Raw genomic sequence first — 16261 nt, 5'->3', positions numbered from 1 at the left:
GCATTCATGGTGATGCCTTTTGGCTTACCATAGCCCCATGATATTTCCCAGAGCAGTCTTGGCCCTAGTCCCAAAACTTACATCCATGAAGAATAATGTTAGCTTGTCTCATCATTATCTCAAGACAGCAACCTTCATAAGAAGAATGTGCCAAACATGGATCTCCAGTCTTAGAAACATTTCAAAAGATGGGTTTTATTACAACTAGGTCAAATCCCATTTAGTTTCCACACAATCTTTACATAGTAGCATTATAACTAGGGCAAATCCCATTTAGTTTCCACACAATCTTTACATAGCAAGGAAGAGAGTGGAATACTCAGAGTGACTCTCTTTCTGCCTGAGGATAAAACTCTGAATCATGCAGGGGCTGCAATTGTCTTTCAGTCCCAGACCTTGGCAATGTCACATCTTTCGGATTGCACATGGGTAAAGTTCTCTCATGTAGCAGTAAGCACAACAATATGGTGAGTCTGCATATCACAAGAGGTTTCCATTTGGCTAAATGCCTTCTGTTCTACAGCCAACAGGGACCTCCCAAGAGCCCCTCCCTATGATTTTAGAGTATTTACAGTCTGTGAAAAACCTTGTCCATCCCATACATTTTCAAACAATACATAGGTTTATTGCAGTTACAAGCATATGACTCTCTCAGGGCAAAATTACTGTACATCAGTTCACTGAGACTAATGTTTCTAATGGTGTGAGCACCAGCAACCCACTTCAGTGTGCTAAAGCTATCTTTAGGGAAGGATGTTCATTCTTTACTCCTCCTGGCTGCCACTTCATTTTGGGAATTTCAATTTTGAGTGTGTATTTCTTCCAACTGTGCTTCAAGATGGTTATGTTTTACATTTCTTAAGAGGAGGATGCCTGAATTCTCATCTGGAAGTAAGAAAATGTTGGTACACATGAAATTTCTAGGCACACTTGGTGCTCAGAGCACACAATAAAGCAGCCACTTGCCAGCAAGGCCCCCTTGACAACTTCATCCCAGCACCAAAACCAATCCCTGGTGATCCAAGTAAGACTTCTAGATCTACAGATAAGCTCCTAGGACAAAAAGTATTAAAGCAACTCCACATTTCAACAGTTGAACTACAAGAAAAGCCATCCAAAACTTCTTTTTTATGAAGTTCATGGGTGTGATCACTTTATGCAGGATAATGCCCCCTGACACCGGGCTAGAGAGGTGATGAAATGGCTCTCTATCTGTATTCATATCTCTGATGCTTGTTCCCTTCAACATTGCCTGCAAGAGAACTTTCACATTCCCTCCCACAAGCCAGCTACCAAACTACAGCTTATAAAGGAAATGGAATGCGAATGACTTGCACCTGTCAAGAAATACAAGGACTGAAGTGTGCAACAACAGAATATGGTAGGGTAAGATGAGGTGGCTGGAAGGAGCCTGCTGGTATGATTCTCATTTCACAGTGAAGGCAGTGAAACACCCAGAGAGAGTAATGTTCTGGAGTTTCTTTAGTGATACAACAGGTAAGGAAAAGCTGTACTTTTTTATCTAAAAACACAACAATGAATGAAGATCTGTACATTAAGATTCTAGAGGACCATCTGCTTCCTTTATATGAGGTTCATGGGTGTGATTACGTTATGTAGTAAAATGCCCCATGACACGGGGCTAGAGAGGTGATGAAATGGTTCTCTATCTGTATTCATTTCTCTGATGCCTGTTCCCTTCTGGAACTCCCTCAAGGGGGTGGCCACGGCAACAGACTACATAACTAGTGAACTTCAGAGCCAATTCTTAACCTTTAATGCCTCATCCTTAACAGTCCACCGGCAGAGGGCAAGTCTAGTGCTGTGTTGGCAGAGGCTCCTACCAAATGGCCCTACAGACTACTTCTACCTAATTCTCCTGCCTAATGTTCCAACCAATTACTTCCACCTAATTTTTCTACCTAATGCTCCAACCTGATATATCCTAGCTACTGCTTCTATCTATTGTTCCTAACATTTTGCCAAAAGGCAGGGATAGCACCGAGCGCTCAACACAGGAAAACCTAAATGTATGAAGAATGAGCAGTGTGAGTTGAGTGTTGTCAAGTGGTATGTTTGATAAGGAGAGATTGTATGTTTGTGGACAGAATGCCAGTACTCCATGTGTGGGTGAGGCAGAAAGAAAAGACAGCTATTTGGGTAAGAGGAGTCCAACTTGAAAACCACCCTCCTGATACCTAGGCAGGAAGTATTGGTAATATACCTCTGTGAACTGAACCTATTCAAAAGTCAGTTTCCTTGCCTCTGTCAACTCACCAATTCATGTGTGGCGATGGGAATGGATGAAGGCAGCAAGTATGAATATGTACATGTGTATATATATGTATATGTCTGTGTATGTATACGTATTAGTGAAAGAGAGGAGAGAGGCATTTGGACGATTTTTGCAGGGAAAAAACAAAAATGATTGGAAGATGTATAAAAGAAAGAGACAGGAGGTCAAGAGAAAGGTGCAAGAGGTGAAAACGAGGGCAAATGAGAGTTGGGGTGAGAGAGTATCATTAAATTTTAGGGAGAATAAAAAGATGTTTTGGAAGGAGGTAAATAAAGTGTGTAAGACAAGGGAACAAATGGGAACTTCAGTGAAGGTGGGCTAATGGGGAGGTGATAACAAGTAGTAGTGATGTGAGAAGGAGATGTAGTAAGTATTTTGAAAGTTTGTTGAATGTGTTTGATGATAGAGTGGCAGATATAGGGTGTTTTGGTCGAGGTGGTGTGCAAAGTGTGAGGGTTTGGGAGGATGGTTTGGTAAACAGAGAAGAGGTAGTAAAAGCTTTGCGGAAGATGAAAGCCGGCAAGGCAGCGGGTTTGGATGGCACTGCAGTGGAATTTATTAAAAAAGGGGGTGACTATATTGTTCATTGGTTGGTAAGGTTATTTAATGTATGTATGAATCATGGTGAGGTGCCTGAGGATTGGCGGAATGCTTGCATAGTGCCATTGTACAAAGGCAAAGGGGACAAAGGTGAGTGCTCAAATTACAGAGGTATAAGTTTGTTGGGTTTTCAGAAAAGAAGAGAGAATGTTGGGGGGAAGAGGAAGGTGAGAGTAAGTGAGCTTGGGAAGGAGACTTGTGTGAGGAAGAACCAGGAGAGATTGAGTACAGAATGGAAAAAGGTGAGAACAAAGGAGGTAAGGGGAGTGGAGGAGGAATGGGATGTATTTAGGGAAGCAGTGATGGCTTGTGCAAAAGATGCTTGTGGCATGAGAAGTGTGGGAGGTGGGTTGATTAGAAAGGGTAGCTAGTGGGGGGATGTAGAAGTAAGATTATTAGTGAAAGAGAAGAGAGAGGCATTTGGACGATTTTTGCAGGGAAAAAATGCAAATGAGTGGGAGATGTATAAAAGAAAGAGACAGGAGGTCAAGAGAAAGGTGCAAGAGGTGAAAAAGAGGGCAAATGAGAGTTGGGGTGAGAGAGTATCATTAAATTTTAGGGAGAATAAAAAGATGTTCTGGAAGGAGGTAAATAAAGTGCGTAAGACAAGGGAGCAAATGGGAACTTCAGTGAAGGGCGCAAATGGGGAGGGGATAACAAGTAGTGATGATGTGAGGAGATGGAGTGAGTATTTCGAAGGTTTGTTGAATGTGTTTGATGATAGAGTGGCAGATATAGGGTGTTTTGGTCGAGGTGGTGTGCAAAGTGAGAGGGTTAGGGAAAATGATTTGGTAAACAGAGAAGAGGTAGTAAAAGCTTTGCGGAAGATGAAAGCCGGCAAGGCAGCAGGTTTGGATGGTATTGCAGTGGAATTTATTAAAAAAGGGGGTGACTGTATTGTTCACTGGTTGGTAAGGTTATTTAATGAATGTTTGATTCATGGTGAGGTGCCTGAGGATTGGCGGAATGCGTGCATAGTGCCATTGTATAAAGGCAAAGGGGATAAGAGTGAGTGCTCAAATTACAGAGGTATAAGTTTGTTGAGTATTCCTGGTAAATCATATGGGAGGATATTGATTGAGAGGGTGAAGGAATATACAGAGCATCAGATTGGGGAAGAGCAGTGTGGTTTCAGAAGTGGTAGAGGATGTGTGGATCAGGTGTTTGCTTTGAAGAATGTATGTGAGAAATACTTAGAAAAGCAAATGGATTTGTATGTAGCATTTATGGATCTGGAGAAGGCATATGATAGAGTTGATAGAGATGCTCTGTGGAAGGTATTAAGAATATATGGTGTGGGAGGCAAGTTGTTAGAAGCAGTGAAAAGTTTTTATCGAGGATGTAAGGCATGTGTACGTATAGGAAGAGAGGAAAGTGATTGGTTCTCAGTGAATGTAGGTTTGCAGCAGGGGTGTGTGATGTCTCCATGGTTGTTTACTTTGCTTATGGATGGGGTTGTTAGGGAGGTGAATGCAAGAGTTTTGGAAAGAGGGGCAAGTATGCAGTTTGTTGTGGATGAGAGAGCTTGGGAAGTGAGTCAGTTGTTGTTCGCTGATGATACAGCGCTGGTGGCTGATTCATGTGAGAAACTGCAGAAGCTGGTGACTGAGTTTGGTAAAGTGTGTGAAAGAAGAAAGTTAAGAGTAAATGTGAATAAGAGCAAGGTTATTAGGTACAGTAGGGTTGAGGGTCAACTCAATTGGGAGGTAAGTTTGAATGGAGAAAAACTGGAGGAAGTAAAGTGTTTTAGATATCTGGGAGTGGATCTGGCAGCGGATGGAACCATGGAAGCGGAAGTGAATCATAGGGTGGGGGAGGGGGCGAAAATCCTGGGAGCCTTGAAGAATGTGTGGAAGTTGAGAACATTATCTCTGAAAGCAAAAATGGGTATGTTTGAAGGAATAGTGGTTCCAACAATGTTGTATGGTTGCAAGGCGTGGGCTATGGATAGAGTTGTGCGCAGGAGGGTGGATGTGCTGGAAATGAGATGTTTGTGGACAATATGTGGTGTGATTTGGTTTGATTGAATAGGTAATGTAAGGGTAGGAGAGGTGTGTGGAAATAAGAGTGTGGTTGAGAAAGTAGAAGAGGGTGTTTTGAAATGGTTTGGGCACATGGAGAGAATGAGTGAGGAAAGACTGACCAAGAGGATATATGTGTCGGAGGTGGAGGGAACGAGGAGAAGTGGGAGCCAAATTGGAGGTGGAAAGATGGAGTGAAAAAGATTTTGAGTGATCGGGGCCTGCACATGCAGGAGGGTGAAAGGCGTGCAAGGAATAGAGTGAATTGGATCGATGTGGTATACCAGGGTCGACGTGCTGTCAATGGATTGAATCAGGGCATGTGAAGCGTCTGGGGTAAACCATGGAAAGTTCTGTGGGGCCTGGATGTGGAAAGGGAGCTGTGGTTTCGGGAATTATTGCATGACAGCTAGAGACTGAGTGTGAACGAATGAGGCCTTTGTTGTCTTTTCCTCGCGCTACCTCGCACACATGAGGGGGGAGGGGGATGTTATTCCATGTGTGGCCAGGTGGCGATGGGAATGAATTAAGGCAGACAGTGTGCATTGTGTGCATGTGTATATATGTATATGCCTGTGTGTGTATATATATGTGTACATTGAGATGTATGGGTATGTATATTTGCATGTGGGGACGTGTATGTACATACATGTGTATGGGGGTGGGTTGGGCCATTTCTTTCGTCTGTTTCCTTGCACTACCTCGCAAACGTGGGAGACAGCAATAAAGCAAAATAAATAAAAATAAATAAGTTTGTTGAGTATTCCTGAGAAATTATATGGGAGGGTATTGACTGAGAGGGTGAAGGCATGTACAGAGCATCAGATTGGGGAAGAGCAGTGTGGTTTCAGAAGTGGTAGAGGATGTGTGGATCAGGTGTTTGCTTTGAAGAATGTATGTGAGAAATACTTAGAAAAGCAAATGGAATTGTATGTAGCATTTATGGACCTAGAGAAGGCATATGATAAGAGTTGATAGAGATGCTCTGTGGAAGGTATTAAGAGTGTATGGTGTGGGTGGCAAGTTGTTAGAAGCAGTGAAAAGTTTTTATCGAGGATGTAAGGCATGTGTACGTGTAGGAAGAGAGGAAAGTGATTGGTTCACAGTGAATGTAGGTTTGCGGCAGGGTTGTATGATGTCTCCATGGTTGTTTACTTTGTTTATGGATGGGGTTTATTAGGGAGGTGAATGCAAGGGTTTTGGAAAGAGGGGCAAGTATGAAGTCTGTTGTGGATGAGAGAGCTTGGGAAGTGAGTCAGTTGTTGTTTGCTGATGATACAGTGCTGGTGGCTGATTCATGTGAGAAACTGCAGAAGCTGGTGACTGAGTTTGGTTAAGTGTGTGAAAGAAGAAAGTTGAGAGTAAATGTGAATAAGAGCAAGGTTATTAAGTACTATGGGGTTGAGGGTCAAGTCAATTGGAAGGTAAGTTTGAATGGAGAAAAACTGGAGGAAGTGAAGTGTTTTAGATATCTGGGAGTGGATTTGGCAGCGGATGGAACCATGGAAGTGGAAGTGAATCATAGGGTGGGGGAGGGGCGAAAGTTCTGGAAGCGTTGAAGAATGTGTGGAAGTCGAGAACATTATTTCGGAAAGCAAAAATGGGTATGTTTGAAGGAATAGTGGTTCCAACCATGTTGTATGGTTGCAAGGTGTGGGTTATGGATAGAGTTGTGCGCAGGAGGGTGGATGTGCTTGAAATGAGATGTTTGAGGACAATATGTGGTGTGAGGTGGTTTGATCGAATAAGTAATAATAGGGTAAGAGAGATGTGTGGTAATAAAAAGAGTGTGTTTGAGAGAGCAGAAGAGGGTGTTTTGAAATGGTTTGGGCACATGGAGAGAATGAGTGAAGAAAGATTGACCAAGAGGATATATGTGTCAGAGGTGGAGGGAACGAGGAGAAGTGGGATTGGAGGTGGAATGATGGAGTGGAAAAGATTTTGAGTGATCGGGGCCTGAACATGTAGGAGGGTGAAAGGCGTGCAAGGAATAGAGTGAATTGGAACAATCTGGCATACCGGGGTCGACATACTGTCAATGGATTGAACCAGGGCATGTGAAGCATCTGGGGTAAACCATGGAAAGTCCTGTGGGGCCTAGATGTGGAAAGGGAGCTGTGGTTTCGGTGCATTATTACATGACACGTAGAGACTGAGCGTGAACGAATGGGGCGTTTGTTGTCTTCCTAGCGCTACCTTGTGCACATGAGGGGGGAGGGGGTTGTTATTTCATGTGTGGCAGGGTGGCGATGGGAATGAATAAAGACAGACAGTATGAATTATGTACATGTGTATATATGTATATGTCTGTGTGTATACATATATATATGTATACGTTGAGATGTATAGGTATGTATATTTGCGTGTGTGGACGTGTATGTATATACATGTGTATGTGGGTGGGTTGGGCCATTCTTTCATCTGTTTCCTTGCACTACCTCGCTAACACGGGAGACAGCGACAACGCAAAATAAATAAATAAATAAATAATAAATAGTATGTATAAGTTGAAATGTATAGGTATGTATATGTGCATGCATGGCCGTTCATGTATATACATGTGCATGTGGGTAGGTTGGGCCATTATTTCATGTTTTCTTGTGCTACCTCGCAAACGCGGGAGACAGCAACTAAGTATAATAAACATAAATAAATATTAATATGGGTAAAACTGAAAGTTGATGGAGAGAGGTGGGTGATTATTGGTGCATATGCACCTGGGCATGAGAAGAAAGATCAAGAGAGGCAAGTGTTTTGGGAGCAGCTGAATGAGTGTGTTAGTGGTTTTGATGCACGAGACCGGGTCATAGTGATGGGTGATTTGAATGTAAAGGTGAGTAATGTGGCAGTTGAGGGATAATTGGTATACATGGGGTGTTCAGTGTTGTAAATGGAAATGGTGAAGAGCTTGTAGATTTATGTGCTGAAAAAGGACTGATGATTGGGAATACCTGGTTTAAAAAGCGAGATATACATAAGTATACTTATGTAAGTAGGAGAGATGGCCAGAGAGCGTTATTGGATTACGTGTTAATTGACAGGCGTGCGAAAGAGAGACTTTTGGATGTTAATGTGCTGAGAGGTGCAACTGGAGGGATGTCTGATCATTATCTTGTGGAGGCTAAGGTGAAGATTTGTATGGGTTTTCAGAAAAGAAGAGAGAATGTTGGGGGGAAGAGGAAGGTGAGAGTAAGTGAGCTTGGGAAGGAGACTTGTGTGAGGAAGAACCAGGAGAGATTGAGTACAGAATGGAAAAAGGTGAGAACAAAGGAGGTAAGGGGAGTGGAGGAGGAATGGGATGTATTTAGGGAAGCAGTGATGGCTTGTGCAAAAGATGCTTGTGGCATGAGAAGTGTGGGAGGTGGGTTGATTAGAAAGGGTAGCTAGTGGGGGGATGTAGAAGTAAGATTATTAGTGAAAGAGAAGAGAGAGGCATTTGGACGATTTTTGCAGGGAAAAAATGCAAATGAGTGGGAGATGTATAAAAGAAAGAGACAGGAGGTCAAGAGAAAGGTGCAAGAGGTGAAAAAGAGGGCAAATGAGAGTTGGGGTGAGAGAGTATCATTAAATTTTAGGGAGAATAAAAAGATGTTCTGGAAGGAGGTAAATAAAGTGCGTAAGACAAGGGAGCAAATGGGAACTTCAGTGAAGGGCGCAAATGGGGAGGGGATAACAAGTAGTGATGATGTGAGGAGATGGAGTGAGTATTTCGAAGGTTTGTTGAATGTGTTTGATGATAGAGTGGCAGATATAGGGTGTTTTGGTCGAGGTGGTGTGCAAAGTGAGAGGGTTAGGGAAAATGATTTGGTAAACAGAGAAGAGGTAGTAAAAGCTTTGCGGAAGATGAAAGCCGGCAAGGCAGCAGGTTTGGATGGTATTGCAGTGGAATTTATTAAAAAAGGGGGTGACTGTATTGTTCACTGGTTGGTAAGGTTATTTAATGAATGTTTGATTCATGGTGAGGTGCCTGAGGATTGGCGGAATGCGTGCATAGTGCCATTGTATAAAGGCAAAGGGGATAAGAGTGAGTGCTCAAATTACAGAGGTATAAGTTTGTTGAGTATTCCTGGTAAATCATATGGGAGGATATTGATTGAGAGGGTGAAGGAATATACAGAGCATCAGATTGGGGAAGAGCAGTGTGGTTTCAGAAGTGGTAGAGGATGTGTGGATCAGGTGTTTGCTTTGAAGAATGTATGTGAGAAATACTTAGAAAAGCAAATGGATTTGTATGTAGCATTTATGGATCTGGAGAAGGCATATGATAGAGTTGATAGAGATGCTCTGTGGAAGGTATTAAGAATATATGGTGTGGGAGGCAAGTTGTTAGAAGCAGTGAAAAGTTTTTATCGAGGATGTAAGGCATGTGTACGTATAGGAAGAGAGGAAAGTGATTGGTTCTCAGTGAATGTAGGTTTGCAGCAGGGGTGTGTGATGTCTCCATGGTTGTTTACTTTGCTTATGGATGGGGTTGTTAGGGAGGTGAATGCAAGAGTTTTGGAAAGAGGGGCAAGTATGCAGTTTGTTGTGGATGAGAGAGCTTGGGAAGTGAGTCAGTTGTTGTTCGCTGATGATACAGCGCTGGTGGCTGATTCATGTGAGAAACTGCAGAAGCTGGTGACTGAGTTTGGTAAAGTGTGTGAAAGAAGAAAGTTAAGAGTAAATGTGAATAAGAGCAAGGTTATTAGGTACAGTAGGGTTGAGGGTCAAGTCAATTGGGAGGTAAGTTTGAATGGAGAAAAACTGGAGGAAGTAAAGTGTTTTAGATATCTGGGAGTGGATCTGGCAGCGGATGGAACCATGGACGTGGAAGTGAATCATAGGGTGAGGGAGGGGGCGAAAATCCTGGGAGCCTTGAAGAATGTGTGGAAGTCGAGAACATTATCTCGGAAAGCAAAAATGGCTATGTTTGAAGGAATAGTGGTTCCAACAATGTTGCATGGTTGTGAGGCATGGGCTATGGATAGAGTTGTGCGCAGGAGGGTGGATGTGCTGGAAATGAGATGTTTGTGGACAATATGTGGTGTGATTTGGTTTGATTGAATAGGTAATGTAAGGGTAGGAGAGGTGTGTGGAAATAAGAGTGTGGTTGAGAAAGTAGAAGAGGGTGTTTTGAAATGGTTTGGGCACATGGAGAGAACGAGTGAGGAAAGACTGACCAAGAGGATATATGTGTCGGAGGTGGAGGGAACGAGGAGAAGTGGGAGCCAAATTGGAGGTGGAAAGATGGAGTGAAAAAGATTTTGAGTGATCGGGGCCTGCACATGCAGGAGGGTGAAAGGCGTGCAAGGAATAGAGTGAATTGGATCGATGTGGTATACCAGGGTCGACGTGCTGTCAATGGATTGAATCAGGGCATGTGAAGCGTCTGGGGTAAACCATGGAAAGTTCTGTGGGGCCTGGATGTGGAAAGGGAGCTGTGGTTTCGGGAATTATTGCATGACAGCTAGAGACTGAGTGTGAACGAATGAGGCCTTTGTTGTCTTTTCCTCGCGCTACCTCGCACACATGAGGGGGGAGGGGGATGTTATTCCATGTGTGGCCAGGTGGCGATGGGAATGAATTAAGGCAGACAGTGTGCATTGTGTGCATGTGTATATATGTATATGCCTGTGTGTGTATATATATGTGTACATTGAGATGTATGGGTATGTATATTTGCATGTGGGGACGTGTATGTACATACATGTGTATGGGGGTGGGTTGGGCCATTTCTTTCGTCTGTTTCCTTGCACTACCTCGCAAACGTGGGAGACAGCAATAAAGCAAAATAAATAAAAATAAATAAGTTTGTTGAGTATTCCTGAGAAATTATATGGGAGGGTATTGACTGAGAGGGTGAAGGCATGTACAGAGCATCAGATTGGGGAAGAGCAGTGTGGTTTCAGAAGTGGTAGAGGATGTGTGGATCAGGTGTTTGCTTTGAAGAATGTATGTGAGAAATACTTAGAAAAGCAAATGGAATTGTATGTAGCATTTATGGACCTAGAGAAGGCATATGATAAGAGTTGATAGAGATGCTCTGTGGAAGGTATTAAGAGTGTATGGTGTGGGTGGCAAGTTGTTAGAAGCAGTGAAAAGTTTTTATCGAGGATGTAAGGCATGTGTACGTGTAGGAAGAGAGGAAAGTGATTGGTTCACAGTGAATGTAGGTTTGCGGCAGGGTTGTGTGATGTCTCCATGGTTGTTTAATTTGTTTATGGATGGGGTTTATTAGGGAGGTGAATGCAAGGGTTTTGGAAAGAGGGGCAAGTATGAAGTCTGTTGTGGATGAGAGAGCTTGGGAAGTGAGTCAGTTGTTGTTTGCTGATGATACAGTGCTAGTGGCTGATTCATGTGAGAAACTGCAGAAGCTGGTGACTGAGTTTGGTTAAGTGTGTGAAAGAAGAAAGTTGAGAGTAAATGTGAATAAGAGCAAGGTTATTAAGTACTATGGGGTTGAGGGTCAAGTCAATTGGAAGGTAAGTTTGAATGGAGAAAAACTGGAGGAAGTGAAGTGTTTTAGATATCTGGGAGTGGATTTGGCAGCGGATGGAACCATGGAAGTGGAAGTGAATCATAGGGTGGGGGAGGGGCGAAAGTTCTGGAAGCGTTGAAGAATGTGTGGAAGTCGAGAACATTATTTCGGAAAGCAAAAATGGGTATGTTTGAAGGAATAGTGGTTCCAACCATGTTGTATGGTTGCAAGGTGTGGGTTATGGATAGAGTTGTGCGCAGGAGGGTGGATGTGCTTGAAATGAGATGTTTGAGGACAATATGTGGTGTGAGGTGGTTTGATCGAATAAGTAATAATAGGGTAAGAGAGATGTGTGGTAATAAAAAGAGTGTGTTTGAGAGAGCAGAAGAGGGTGTTTTGAAATGGTTTGGGCACATGGAGAGAATGAGTGAAGAAAGATTGACCAAGAGGATATATGTGTCAGAGGTGGAGGGAACGAGGAGAAGTGGGATTGGAGGTGGAATGATGGAGTGGAAAAGATTTTGAGTGATCGGGGCCTGAACATGTAGGAGGGTGAAAGGCGTGCAAGGAATAGAGTGAATTGGAACAATCTGGCATACCGGGGTCGACATACTGTCAATGGATTGAACCAGGGCATGTGAAGCATCTGGGGTAAACCATGGAAAGTCCTGTGGGGCCTAGATGTGGAAAGGGAGCTGTGGTTTCGGTGCATTATTACATGACACGTAGAGACTGAGCGTGAACGAATGGGGCGTTTGTTGTCTTCCTAGCGCTACCTTGTGCACATGAGGGGGGAGGGGGTTGTTATTTCATGTGTGGCAGGGTGGCGATGGGAATGAATAAAGACAGACAGTATGAATTATGTACATGTGTATATATGTATATGTCTGTGTGTATACATATATATATGTATACGTTGAGATGTATAGGTATGTATATTTGCGTGTGTGGACGTGTATGTATATACATGTGTATGTGGGTGGGTTGGGCCATTCTTTCATCTGTTTCCTTGCACTACCTCGCTAACACGGGAGACAGCGACAACGCAAAATAAATAAATAAATAAATAATAAATAGTATGTATAAGTTGAAATGTATAGGTATGTATATGTGCATGCATGGCCGTTCATGTATATACATGTGCATGTGGGTAGGTTGGGCCATTATTTCATGTTTTCTTGTGCTACCTCGCAAACGCGGGAGACAGCAACTAAGTATAATAAACATAAATAAATATTAATATGGGTAAAACTGAAAGTTGATGGAGAGAGGTGGGTGATTATTGGTGCATATGCACCTGGGCATGAGAAGAAAGATCAAGAGAGGCAAGTGTTTTGGGAGCAGCTGAATGAGTGTGTTAGTGGTTTTGATGCACGAGACCGGGTCATAGTGATGGGTGATTTGAATGTAAAGGTGAGTAATGTGGCAGTTGAGGGATAATTGGTATACATGGGGTGTTCAGTGTTGTAAATGGAAATGGTGAAGAGCTTGTAGATTTATGTGCTGAAAAAGGACTGATGATTGGGAATACCTGGTTTAAAAAGCGAGATATACATAAGTATACTTATGTAAGTAGGAGAGATGGCCAGAGAGCGTTATTGGATTACGTGTTAATTGACAGGCGTGCGAAAGAGAGACTTTTGGATGTTAATGTGCTGAGAGGTGCAACTGGAGGGATGTCTGATCATTATCTTGTGGAGGCTAAGGTGAAGATTTGTATGGGTTTTCAGAAAAGAAGAGTGAATGTTGGGGTGAAGAGGGTGGTGAGAGTAAGTGAGCTTGAGAAGGAGACCTGTGTGAGGAAGTACCAGGAGAGACTGAGTACAGAATGGAAAAAGGTGAGAACAATGGAAGTAAGGGGAGTGGGGGAGGAATGGGATGTATTTAGGGAATCAGTGATCGATTGCGCAAAAGATGCTTGTGGCATGAGAAGAATGGGAGGTGGGTTGATTAGAAAGGGTAGTGAGTGGTGGGATGAAGAAGTAAGAGTATTAGTGAAAGAGAAGAGAGAGGCATTTGGACGAATTTTTGCAGGGAAAAAATGCAATTGAGTGGGAGATGTATAAAAGAAAGAGACAGGAGGTCAAGAGAAAGGTGCAAGAGGTGAAAAAAAGGGCAAATGAGAGTTGGGGTGAGAGAGTATCATTAAATTTTAGGGAGAATAAAAAGATGTTCTGGAAGGAGGTAAATAAAGTGCGTAAGACAAGGGAGCAAATGGGAACTTCGGTGAAGGGCGCAAGTGGGGAGGTGATAACAAGTAGTGGTGATGTGAGAAGGAGATGGAGTGAGTATTTTGAAGGTTTGTTGAATGTGTTTGATGATAGAGTGGCAGATATAGGGTGTTTTGGTCGAGGTGGTGTGCAAAGTGAGAGGGTTAGGGAAAATGATTTGGTAAACAGAGAAGAGGTAGTGAAAGCTTTGCGGAAGATGAAAGCCGGCAAGGCAGCGGGTTTGGATGGTATTGCAGTGGAATTTATTAAAAAAGGGGGTGACTGTATTGTTGACTGGTTGGTAAGGTTATTTAATGTATGTATGACTCATGGTGAGGTGCCTGAGGATTGGCGGAATGCGTGCATAGTGCCATTGTACAAAGGCAAAGGGGATAAGAGTGAGTGCTCAAATTACAGAGGTATAAGTTTGTTGAGTATTCCTGGTAAATTATATGGGAGGGTATTGATTGAGAGGGTGAAGGCATGTACAGAGCATCAGATTGGGGTAGAGCAGTGTGGTTTCAGAAGTGGTAGAGGATGTGTGGATCAGGTGTTTGCTTTGAAGAATGTATGTGAGAAATACTTAGAAAAGCAAATGGATTTGTATGTAGCATTTATGGATCTGGAGAAGGCATATGATAGAGTTGATAGAGATGCTCTGTGGAAGGTATTAAGAATATATGGTGTGGGAGGAAAGTTGTTAGAAGCAGTGAAAAGTTTTTATCGAGGATGTAAGGCATGTGTACGTGTAGGAAGAGAGGAAAGTGATTGGTTCTCAGTGAATGTAGGTTTGCGGCAGGGGTGTGTGATGTCTCCATGGTTGTTTAATTTGTTTATGGATGGGGTTGTTAGGGAGGTAAATGCAAGAGTTTTGGAAAGAGGGGCAAGTATGAAGTCTGTTGGGGATGAGAGAGCTTGGGAAGTGAGTCAGTTGTTGTTCGCTGATGATACAGCGCTGGTGGCTGATTCATGTGAGAAACTGCAGAAGCTGGTGACTGAGTTTGGAAAAGTGTGTGGAAGAAGAAAGTTAAGAGTAAATGTGAAGAAGAGCAAGGTTATTAGGTACAGTAGGGTTAAGGGTCAAGTCAATTGGGAGGTGAGTCTGAATGGAGAAAAACTGGAGGAAGTGAAGTGTTTTAGATATCTGGGAGTGGATCTGGCAGCGGATGGAACCATGGAAGTGGAAGTGGATCATAGGGTGGGGGAGGGGGCGAAAATCCTGGGGGCCTTGAAGAATGTGTGGAAGTCGAGAACATTATCTCGGAAAGCAAAAATGGGTATGTTTGAAGGAATAGTGGTTCCAACAATGTTGTATGGTTGCGAGGCGTGGGCTATGGATAGAGTTGTGCGCAGGAGGATGGATGTGCTGGAAATGAGATGTTTGAGGACAATGTGTGGTGTGAGGTGGTTTGATCGAGTGAGTAACGTAAGGGTAAGAGAGATGTGTGGAAATAAAAAGAGCGTGGTTGAGAGAGCAGAAGAGGGTGTTTTGAAGTGGTTTGGGCACATGGAGAGGATGAGTGAGGAAAGATTGACCAAGAGGATATATGTGTCGGAGGTGGAGGGAACAAGGAGAAGAGGGAGACCAAATTGGAGGTGGAAAGATGGAGTGAAAAAGATTTTGTGTGATCGGGGCCTGAACATGCAGGAGGGTGAAAGGAGGGCAAGGAATAGAGTGAATTGGAGCGATGTGGTATACCGCGGTTGACGTGCTGTCAGTGGATTGAAGCAGGGCATGTGAAGCGTCTGGGGTAAACCATGGAAAGCTGTGTAGGTATGTATATTTGCGTGTGTGGACGTATGTATATACATGTGTATGGGGGGGGGGGTTGGGCCATTTCTTTCGTCTGTTTCCTTGCGCTACCTCGCAAACGCGGGAGACAGCGACAAAGTATAATAAAAAAAAAAAAAATATTACACATTTCATTTTCCATATTTAGGATTGCCACTCTGGTAAATAATGTGTTTTTCCTAAACTGGGAATGTTAATCCATATTTCAAAAAAAAAAAAAATGCAACTTTACATTGAAGAAAAATATATAAACTGTATTCCTTGTTTTTTCAGCACAAGATAGGCTAAAAAACCTACTGTGCACAAAAGAGTTGAAAAAGCAGTTTACATTTTCCCTTTGTATTTTATACTTACTCTTCTATACTGTAACATTTCTCTGTTAAATCATTAATTTTTAGTTTTTCCCATAATACCACCATGAGTATTTTCATCATATTGTTTCTGTATTTCATATTTGTTTACATACCTTTATGTACCAGCTCGTGGCTTCACATGCTCTCTCTAAGTTTTTCCTTGAAATATTTTCACAAATCAATATTTTTTCACCAATTCAATTCATTTTCCTGCGAGAGAAATTATAAAGAGACATGAAGTACTTCATATATACATCAATGATTATGTCACTGTAAACTTGACAGCACAAAATCTCAACTTACCTGGCTGGCCTTTGCTGATTGTGGTCACTGCTTAGAAGACACTCTGTGTCTGAGTTAAAGTTCCCTAGTGTAGTGTCACCAAATGTTCCACTCAGCTGTAGACAGTAAAATGCTTTTGGTGAAATGATCAGACACAAGTACTCAAATTCTACAACATTCTAGCTACCTATCTATATCTCTATACCTTCTCCCTCCAGGAGACCTCCCATTAAAGGGGTGGCTCCAGCAA

General features: G+C 42.7%; 1 protein-coding gene across 3 annotated transcripts in view; it reads right to left on the bottom strand.

The window, feature by feature from the left end:
* The window catches only part of RhoBTB (Rho-related BTB domain containing), a 424985-nt gene that overhangs the window by 205500 nt on the left and 203224 nt on the right, over positions 1 to 16261 (bottom strand). For all 3 annotated transcript variants that reach the window (XM_071656696.1, XM_071656694.1, XM_071656695.1), the window contains exon 8: positions 16033 to 16127. In XM_071656696.1, the coding sequence (XP_071512797.1) occupies positions 16033 to 16127 (95 nt within the window). The remainder of the gene's footprint in view (positions 1 to 16032; positions 16128 to 16261) is intronic.

Source organism: Panulirus ornatus, chromosome 63, assembly GCF_036320965.1.
Source record: "Panulirus ornatus isolate Po-2019 chromosome 63, ASM3632096v1, whole genome shotgun sequence".
Lineage (NCBI taxonomy): Eukaryota > Metazoa > Arthropoda > Malacostraca > Decapoda > Palinuridae > Panulirus > Panulirus ornatus.
Note: the sequence above shows the minus strand (reverse complement) of the source record. Positions and strands in the feature narration are given on the sequence as shown.